Below are 10,317 nucleotides of genomic sequence, written 5' to 3'. Positions count from 1 at the left end.
GTATTCAGCCTGATTATTACTTGCCTTAAAGGCGAAGCGCAGAGCCTGCTCAATCAGCACACCATTGGGTCCCTCCAAGACTATCCCCGCACCACTTCCTTGCTGGTTGGAAGAGCCGTCGACCGAGAGCAATCACTGCGAGCCCGCCTCCACCTCTTGCTCGCCTCCGGGCGAGAGTTCTGCCACAAAATCTGCATACACCTGCCCTTTGATGGATCCTCTGGGCTTATATTGGATGTCGAACTCTGACAACTCCACCGCCCTGCGCACCATCCTTCCTGCTACGTCAGGTTTCTGTAATACCTTTTGTATAGGGAGGTTTGTCATCACCACCACTGTAAAGCTGTGGAAGTAATGGCGGAGCCTCCTGGCCGAAAATACCACGGCCAACGCTGCCTTCTCCAGCTCCTGGTATCTCGTCTCCGGGCCTTGTAAAGCCTTGCTGACGAAATATATGGGCTTTTGAATTTGGTCCTGCTCCTGAACCAGCACAGAACTGATTGCTCGCTTTGTTACCGCGAAGTATAGCCGGAGGGGCACGCCTGCTACTGGTTTGCAAAGGACCAGTGGCGTCGCCAAATACTCTTTCAACTTGACGAAAGCCGCTTCGCATTCGTCAGTCCATGCAAAGCGACTATTTCTTTTAAGGCACTAGAAATATGGGTGCCCCTTCTCTCCTCCGGCAGAGACAAACCTTGATAGTGCCGCCATTCGCCCCGTCAGCTGCTGCACTTCCTTCACTGATGTCGGGCTTCGCATGGCGATGATTGCTGCGCATTTATCGTGGTTCGCCTCTATTCCCCTCTCCGTGAGCATGAAACCTAGGAACTTACCGGCCTCCACCCTGAAGACACACTTCTCGGGGTTTAGCTTGAGGCGGTACTTGGATATGGTGACAAACAACTCCTCTAGGTCCGCCACGTGCCGCATCCTATCCTTCGACGCCACTACCATATCATCCACGTAAGCGTACACATTCCTCCCTAACAAGGGCGCTACGACCTTGTCCATCAGCCTTTGGTAGGTGGCGCCTGTGTTTTTTAGCCCAAAAGGCATCACCTTGTAACAGTAACTGCTAGTCTCCGTCATGAACGCAGTTTTACTCTCGTCTCTCGGGTGCATTTTGATCTGGTTGTATCCCGAGAATGCATCCAAAAAGCTAAGTATCTTGCAACCGGAGGCACTGTCCACAAGCGCGTCGATGCTGGGTAGTGGGTACGAGTCTTTCGGGCACGCTTTATTCAAGTCGGTGAAGTCCACGCACATCCTCCACTTTCCATTCGCCTTCTTCACCAGGACGACGTTGGCCAGCCAAGGTATTGAATCTCCCTGATGTGACCAGCACTCAGCAGCTTCTGCGTCTCTTCCCTTACCACAAGTTGCCTCTCTTCATTAAACTTTCTCCTTCTTTGTCGCACGGGGTGGACCGTGGCGTCCATGCTAAGGTGATGGCATAGGAAGTCAAGGTCGATGCCAGGCATATCCGAGGCGGACCATGCGAAAGAATCTAAATGGCGTGAAATCACCCCTGCCACCTCTTCCTGCTCTTCTTGGCTCAACAAACGTCACAACTTAAACGTTTTGCCGCCTATCTGCCTTTCCACCACGTTAGCCGCCGATTGATCCCTGCTATCTTCCTTAATCGGCGCCGCCCGGTAGTGCTTTCCAGGCGTCGACTCTTCTACGGGCGATGTGCCGTAAGGCCCCTCCTCCATGTGCGTGTCTGCCTCGGGCATCGCCCCAACGAGTGTGGCCTGGCCAGGCGTTGACCCCGTGGGCGTCGCCTCAATCAAGGGTTCTATCTCCATCATTGCGTCTGCTCTTGGCGGGCGCTCGAACACCATAAACACGCCTCTCTCCGTTTTCAGGCTATTCTCATAACATTTCCGTGCTTCCTCCTGATCCGACTTAATGACAATCACCTTGCCGTTGAGATCCGGCAGCTTCATCTTCATATGGCGCGTGGAGGCTACTGCGTTCAGCCTATTCAACGCCGGTCTGCCCAACAAGATGTTATAGGCGGAATTGGCGTTTACGACCAAGTACCGGATGCTTTCGGTACGCGAGGCCTCTCCATCTGTGAACGTTGTCCTCAACTCCAAGTAGCCTCGGACTTCCACCTGGTTATCCGCAAACCCATATAAGCACCCTGTGTAGGGTCTCAAAAGGTCGGGAGACAACCGCAACTTGTTGAATGTCGACCAGAACATGACATCTGCAGAGCTTCCTTGGTCGACAAGAACCCTGTGCACCTTTCTGCCCGCCGTGACAACTGAAATGACCACGGGGTCGTTGTCTTGCGGCACAACATCCTGCAGATCCGCCCTCGTGAACACGAGGTCCGACTCCCACGGATCACCTAAGATTCTTTCCTCAATTGAGTTGACCCCCCTCGCGTATTTCTTTCATTGGGAGGCGGTGGGTCCTCCGCCGGAAAAGCCACCAGCAATGGTATGGACTTCGCCGAGGACAGGCATCTCGTGCGCTTGCTCTTCCGCCGGCGCTGGCAGGGCCGCGGTCGTGGCGGGCTCCGCGACATAATCCTTCAGAAACCCGCTTCTCACCAACTCATCTAGCTGGTAACCCAGCGACAGGCAGTTATCGATGTGATGACCGAAAGCTTCGTGGAACTCGCACCAAGAGTCCTTGCAAGGCCCTAACACCTTGTCAGTCTTCGCCGATCGCCTCAACCTTTCAGCTATATTGGGCACGGCAATCAGATCCTTCAACTCCACCACAAAGTTGTACATCGCCGGCCTTGCCCTTTCCCTGGCCAGGCGATCCCCTCCTGTTGGACCCCGGGGCTGGGGTTTTCGGGTCTCATAGGGGCGTCTCCCCTCTGGCTTCTTTCTCCCCGTCGTGGTCTCGTTGACCCTGATGGGTTGAGCCCGCGTCTGCGTTCTCGGGCGTGAGGGCACGACACTGGTGCGCTTCTCACACACCTCTCCTTCGGAGGCGATATGTTCCACCGCCCGACGCCGTATTTTCAACGAAGGTCCTAGGGCGATTGCGAATAATGGATTCGCGAAAAGGGTCGGGACACACGCCTTTTCTGAATGCATACACGATCATAGGCTCCTCTGAAGTACCAACTTTTACTACTTGGGCCCCGAAACGGTTGATGTATTCCTTCAAGGTCTCCCTTTGATACTGTTTTACATCAAACAGGTCGTAGGAAACTGGCGGCGGAGCCCTGTTCGCCAAGTACTGCTCTCTAAACAGCTGTCACAACTGTTGAAAAGAAGTGATATGGCCGTTTGGAAGGCTGATGAACCAATCCATTGCCATCCCCGTCAAGGTGCTCATAAAGAGCTTGCATCTCGCGGTGTCGGAGCCGCCTACCAACACCATCTGCGTGTGGAATGCAGTGAGATGCGCCTCGGGGTCCTCCATCCCGGTGAAGATCACCTTGGGTCAAGCGAACGTGTTGGGGATTACTGCATCCAGGATCTCCTGCGAGAAGGGAGTGGAAAACTCCCTGTGTGGGGTGAGACGCTCCGTCTCATCTTGTTCACGTTGCCCCTGATTATTCCTTAAACCCCAGCGCAACTCCTCATTCACACGATGGAGCTCTTCGTTTCTTGCACGCGAGTCTGCGAGATCCGCCTGCATGCGTTCTTGTTCCACCCTCGATTCCGCCATCTCATCCTGCAGCCCCCGCATTTCCATGACCTGCTGCATGGACATTTCCTCACTCGCAGGGCGTGCGGTACCTTGTCTAGTGGTGGCCCTCATTCTTCACTGTTTCCTCAAACTTCTGCCAACGTTATCGTGGCTTCGATAGATCTTCTGAAGCTTACGATGGGACTGATGTTTTAAATCGGCCCCACGGTGGGCGCCAAATGTTCCGGCCGGTTGACCTGGGACGTCTTTGTGCGCAACCTCACCCATCAGCTAGGGACACCTTCCCACTGGTTACCTGTGGATTCCTACAAAGAAGGACAAAAGGGCGCCCTAGCGGCCGTTTGCACTCCGACGCTCAAGTCAGCTAGCAAGAAACACCAAAACTCTACACCTCCGTATCGGAGCACCGTGAATGGCACTCTGAAGGTGGTCAAAAGAAACTGTGTCTAGTGTATATTTTCTCGTTCTGGCAAACAACCTCTGTCCCTAGTCCCTTGTGCGTAGCCTCAAGACTCGAGCAAGCAACAAGAGTGATGTGATTCCACTAGCCATATAGAGAAAGGTTCTTGACCTTCTTAGGAATCACCTTGAGTTGGACATAATAGAGGCACTTTTCTTAGAGTTGGATCATTGTTCTAAGACAAGAACTCACCAAAAACTAGTACCAAATCCCAAACTCATTGGATGAACCAATTTAAGTCAAATTGAACCGAACAAAAGAGATGAAATTAAAAGGAACCGAACAGAAATGATTAAGCACACAAATGAACCGAACAGAATTGAAATTAAAAGGCAAGAACAGAAACAATAGGTGCTGGAAAAACAGAAAAACTGAACCAAAATACTCAAGAACACAAGACAACAAAAGCAATTGAAAGAGAAGGAAGGAAGGAGAAGAGAGTGCTCATGAAGATGGAAGAATGTTGGATGATCTCGCCACTAGAAGTGTGGAATGCTCCTAGATAAGAGTGATGCCGCCACTTGAGGACTCCATTGATCCATCAAGATAAGACTAGAGAAGAAGGCTCCAAAAGCTCTCCAAAGTTCACTCAAAATTTGAGTAGAGTTTTCTTAGATTAATTCCAATCTGAAAAATACAAAGAGAGCACCTTTATTTATAGCCTAAGGTGCTGAAATATAAGCTACACAAATTCAAAAACTCCCTCCCAAAAAGCTTCTAGAATTTGCGCCTAAAACAAAGCATGAGGAAGGTGTGACCTCTTCCTTCACTTTGGCACCTCCTTTTCTACTCCTACACCTATCTACTAACACACCCCCCTAAGACTCCTAACTAAAGACTAAAAGATGCTAAAACAAAAGAGGTTTCTAATGTTTCCCTCTAAGCACCTTCAACTAAAGAAATTACAAAAAGAGAAAATAAATGTCCTCTATGAACATGCTTCTTGTAATCCTTTGAGGTGGACTTTGACCTCCATGGGCGTCTTCTATTTGTGCCTCCACCTCCTCTTGATCTTGTTGATTGGCCTCCATGTCCTCTTGGGCTTGATCTCCATCATACTCCCCGAGTTGGAGAGAATTCGACCACGAATTCTGGAGACCTACAGAAAAAGGAGTTAGATCGCTGACATTAAAAGTATGACTACCTAAGAATGTATCAGGCATATCTAACTCATAAGCATTGTCATTAATCCTCTTGAGGACTTGGAAAGGTCCATCCCCTCGAGGCATTAGTTTGGACTTCCTTTGAGTAGGAAAACGATCCTTCCTCAAGTGAAGCCAAACCCAATCGCCCTCATCAAACAACAATGCTTTTCTCCTTTTATTGGCAAGTTCAGCATACTTGCCAACCTTCTTCTCAATTCTCTTCTTGATGTCTTTATGCAAAGTTTTTACAAAAGAAGCTTTTTCATCTCCATCTTTGCACAAGACATCTCCTAGAAGGGGAATAGGAAGAAGATCAAGAGGTGTTAGGGGATTAAACCCATAGACCACCTCAAAAGGAGAATGGGAGGTGGTAGAATTTACTACACGATTATATGCAAACTCAACATGGGGTAGTAATTTCTCCCACACTCTAGGATTCCCCGAAATAAAACATCTCAATAGTTGTCCTAAAGTTCTATTCACCACCTCGGTTTGACCATCAGTTTATGGGTGGCAAGTGGTAGAAAATAAAAGCTTAGTCCCAAGCTTGCCCCACAAGGTCTTCCAAAAGTGACTCAAGAATTTAGGATCTCTATCGGACACTATAGACCTAGGAATCTGTTCCGTCCGGTTGACCAGGACGTCTTCGTGCGCGACCTCAACCGTCAACTAGGGACTCCTTCCCCCTAGTTACCTGTGGATTCCTGCAAAAAAAGAGGACAAAGAGGCGCCCTAGCGGTCGTTTGCACTCCGACGCTCAAGTCAGCCAGCAAGAAACACCAAAACTGTTCACCTACATCTCTGAGCACCGCGTATGGCACTCTGAAGGTGGTAAAAAGAACTGTGTATATATGTGTGTGTTTTCTCCCTCAGGCAAAGATCTTTCCCCAGTCCCTTGTACGTAACCTCAAGCACGAGCAAGCAACTAGAGAGTTCTCTGGTAAATTTGCCAAAAGTTTCCCCACCCTGTTTCCAACATTCTCCGCGCTATTTAAACTACCCAAGCATTTAAAGCGCCTTAACGCGCCTTTAATAGCAAAATGTAACGCGCTCAATCAGCGTATCTGATTTAGGAAACGTAGCGCATTTAAGACGTTGAAACGCTTGGGAGCCGTTATAGTACCTGAATGTTCGAAACAGAAACTGTATTGAATGACTTTAATTACCTGGCACCTGACCGGAGGGTGTTTCTATTCTGACATGGTTGTTGTACACATGGAGGGCCTCACGACGCCATGACCCCATCTGGGGGCGTTTCTACGTGTGAGTCCTCCTGCTTGGGAGTGCTACTGCGCTAGGGGTGACTTTTTGGGTGCCAACTCATGCCCCCAATTATCTGGTCACTTACTTTGAGAGCGTATCTGCCTTCCTCTCGCACCCTGCACCCGGCTACCCTGGGCGTGACCTTCCTCTTGAGTCGTATCTGTCCCAAAGGCGTCTCTGGGGCGGCAGGAGTACTTCACGAGTCAGGCTGCCCTACACTGGTGCTATTACTATGGCCTTGAAGCCACCTTTCCCTTCTCTTTATCACTGCCCCGGGCTATCGGGACCTGAGGCCTCCCCACGGCGTTGCTCCCGCCATGGTCTTTCCTACCCATGGGTATCGGGGAACCACACTGTGATCGCCTTGCTTTAGTACTGTTTGAGCTGGCGGCGCCCTAGTTGGGCGACGCCTTCACCTAGGCGACGCCTTGCCTTGGCGACGCTTCCTCTTGGCGATGCTGGCACTTGGCGTCTCTCCACCTAGGCGACGCCTTACGTTGACTTTGACTCTCCAGTCGTTGACTTTGACCTTGACTTAGTCAACGCCTGGATACGGGACGGTACACAAGCCCCCCAGTCTTAAGCCGAAGACTTGTCTTCAGCGCAAAGACTAAAGCCTCGCCCACGCCGTCCACGCGCCATCCTGATGACGTGTCATTCCCTGCTGACTCAACAATTCTCGAATTGTTGACTTGACGTTCTCTGAACCCTAGGAGCGCTCTTACTGACTGATTGGACCTCCTCTGAAATGGTGATAATAACACCTTTTGGGGCTACCCTTGATCGCGCGCCACGTGGCCCATCGCACGGCCAGCCTTTAGAGACCCTTGCGTTTCCCTGGGGCGATTGATCCTTTGACACGTGGTACGATCTCACGGCCCTTAGTTAGCGCCTCTTGAGTTGCGAAATGTAACGTTTAAGTTACTCCAAACCCCGCGCTCACCCTACTGTTACATTCATCCCCTTTGTCTCTTCACTGTTCGTCATCTTCAACCCCTTTTCTCCGCGATTGCTGTTCTACCCTTCCTGTGCTCTTCTTCTATATTCCCTTCGATAGCAAAGGTATGATTTTCGAACACTCACGACCCTTCCCTTTCGTCGCATTGTATGATTTATTGAACTGCCTGGGACTGTTGTTATTCATGCTTCACTGCGTTTCCGCTTCTCCTTCCTTCTCTAGGTTTTCTCACGTGGGTGATGTTTCCTGGGGTTCACTCCCCTTCCTGCCATGGCTACACTTGCTAAACCTTTTTTCCTCTCTTCTTTCTCCAGCTATTTATTTACACCATGACGCGCACGAACGCGGAGCCTGATTCCTCCCCCAAGACCCTCAAGTCCAACTACAAAGCCTTCTACCCATGGGCCCCTGACGAGCTCCTGAGCGAATGTACCAGCCTGACTTCCTTCCAGGACCTGGAAGCTCATCGTGGGGATCCCCATTTGTACAACTTTAACGCTATCTGCCGCACACACGACGCCCACATATCCATCCGTCCCGGCAGGCCTGGGGAACCTGTCTGTCTAGATGACAGACCTAGAAAGGGGAAACCCTTCTTCTTCATGTACCAGACCGTGTTCAAACGCGTAGGAGTGCGTCTCCCATTCACCCCCTTTGAACGGGAACTCCTCACTGAAATCAATACCGCCCCCGCCCAGCTCCATCCCAACAGCTGGGCATTCGTAAGGGGTTTTCAAATTCTTTGCGGACACCTAGGTATCCTCCCTTCCGTAGATGTCTTCCTGCATTTCTTTGAGGTGAAAAAGCAGGGGAAAAGCTTCTGGGTAAGCTTTTCCGGGATCGCGGGCAGGATCCTCCTCTCCCTCTTCCAAAACTCTTACAAGAACTGGAAAGGGAAGTTCTTTAGGGTGTGCAGCGCCAAGCACGATCCCACAGCCTTGGATGGCTTCCCCCTTTACTGGACGGAGCGCCCTAAACTGCTCAGGGCCAAAACCCTGGAAGAGCTATCTCCCGCCGACAGGGAGGTAAGCAAAGCCTTGGCCGGGTTGGGGATCGTTTTTGATACCTTGAAGCTTGTTACTAGCGAGTACAATGCTCACGCCCTGACCACCTACTTTGGTAAGGGGACTCTCCCCTCATCCTCCTTGTTGTGAACACCCTGTTACCGGACGCTTGTTCCCCCAGACTATTCTACTCGTTTTATATTGTGCCTCGTTACTTGCATCTCACGCCTCTGTGTATTGTAATTTTGCATAGCTGCTTTGGTCCTAATCTCTGCTGCTTGGTCTGTTTTGATGTAGGATCGGTGATGGATGCCTCTAAAAGGATGATGCTGGCAAAAGCAATGAAGGAGGCTCGTGCCGCCAAGGCGAGCGCCTCCTCCGTCCCTGCTGCTGTTCTGATCCCCCCACCAACTCTGTCACCGCCACCTCCGGTCACTGCCGAAGCTCCCTTAAGCTCATCTCCGTCATCTCCACATAGCCCCGAGGCGCTTCCAACTCCCAGCTCTCCTCCGGCCATCGCCGCTGTTCCCCTAGCCGCGGCCTCGTCACCGGCTCCAACCCCCCTTGACAAAGGGAAACGGGTCTTGGAGATTCTATCAGATTATGAGGACTCGGAAGGCGTGGCACCCTTCAAGAGGAGAAAATCTGCGCGGGTTCCTCTTCTGGTAGAGGCGTCGCCCCAGGGAGGGAACTCCTTCATGGACAACCCCCCGAGTGCGACCTCACTTCCCCCCACGACACTCCAAGAGGAAGGGGGCGAAGGCGCCGAATCTGCCCCGCCTCCGCTGCCGGCAGAAGTCATTGCTTCCCCTATTCCCGTCGCTGCCGCCCCCGATTTCATCGCCATCCCTCCTCCAATCATGCATCTGATGAGGGGCTTCAGCGGCGGAACTATGCCAGAGGGTACCGACAGGAAGGAAGGCATGCCTTTCCACTTGGGGGCCTTCTTGGCGGTGGCCCTTGAATGGCGCGCCCAGGCTAGGAATGCTGTTTTGCAGACTCAAACTCTCAGGCCTTGGAAGCAAAGGTAACTGCTCTGGAGGAGGAGAAGAAAACCCTGGAACGCCAGAACGAAACTTACCAAACCTCTCTGAAGCAAGCGCAAGAGTCCAAAGCAGAAGCTGAGAGGCAACTGGCAGAGGCATTGGAGTTCCAGGCTGACTTTTATACTCGGGAAGTCGCCCTCCAAGTTCAGATAACGGGCCTTCAGGAATTGGTCAAAGCTGATGCAGAAGTTCAAAAGGACCTGAAGGACCGTTGCTGTGAGCAGGCTGACAAGATGGAGCGGATGGAGGGGGAAATGGCCACCCAAGCCAAGGCTATGGGGCATCTCCAAGCTGACTACGACAGACTACAGGTCGAGGACAGTCGGCTTCGTGTGGAAAAGGAGGCTTTGGAGAAGCAGGTAGCCTCGGGGGACGCCGCCATCGAGGAGCTAGAGAAGGACAAAAAGGCCCTCATCCAGGAGATGTCGGGTACTTTCGAGGAGGGGTTCCAAGAAGCTTTGGCTCAAGCAGTCTGCACGAATCCGGGGATTGACATTTCCAGCTGCGATCCCACTCACCACATTGTCGATGGAAAGGTCGTGCCCTTGGAGATAGACGACTAAGCCGCCACCCCCCGATCATCAGCCCATTTCTTTACACTTGTTTTAAGCTTCCCTGACAAATTTGTAATTCTTTGAATCATCTGCATTCTTAACACAACTCTGGAACTTTGTTATAAATACTCTCATGCCCTCGTGACATAGAATTCTGCCGGTGCGATTTTATTCTCATCCTTTGCCTTCTTATGCCTTGGTTGTTTTGCTTGTATTATACTTGCTTCTTTCACTTCGTTGGGCGGCCTTGTAGGCCCGGGAAA

At 51.4% G+C, this 10,317-nt stretch overlaps 1 protein-coding gene across 1 annotated transcript; it reads left to right on the top strand.

Moving 5' to 3' along the window:
• The first annotated feature begins 8,759 nt into the window (after window positions 1-8,759).
• Window positions 8,760-10,063, top strand: LOC137822121 (uncharacterized). Its single transcript, XM_068627023.1, has 2 exons — window positions 8,760-9,119; window positions 9,725-10,063. The coding sequence occupies exons 1-2, from the start codon at window positions 8,760-8,762 to the stop codon at window positions 10,061-10,063; spliced, it is 699 nt and encodes a 232-aa protein (XP_068483124.1).
• Window positions 10,064-10,317: the final 254 nt, after the last annotated feature.

The sequence above is a fragment of the Phaseolus vulgaris genome, chromosome 9 (genome assembly GCF_000499845.2).
Source record: "Phaseolus vulgaris cultivar G19833 chromosome 9, P. vulgaris v2.0, whole genome shotgun sequence".
In the NCBI taxonomy this organism is placed as follows: Eukaryota; Viridiplantae; Streptophyta; class Magnoliopsida; order Fabales; family Fabaceae; genus Phaseolus; species Phaseolus vulgaris.
This window is presented reverse-complemented; position numbering and strand designations above follow the sequence as displayed.

Bases quoted from the DNA above. Each gene is read 5' to 3' on its own strand.
- LOC137822121 (XM_068627023.1), top strand. From the start codon at position 8,760: ATGGATGCCTCTAAAAGGATGATGCTGGCAAAAGCAATGAAGGAGGCT. The intron at 9,120-9,724 runs GTAGAGGCGTCG...TGCTGTGAGCAG, and splicing joins CTGCGCGGGTTCCTCTTCTG to GCTGACAAGATGGAGCGGAT.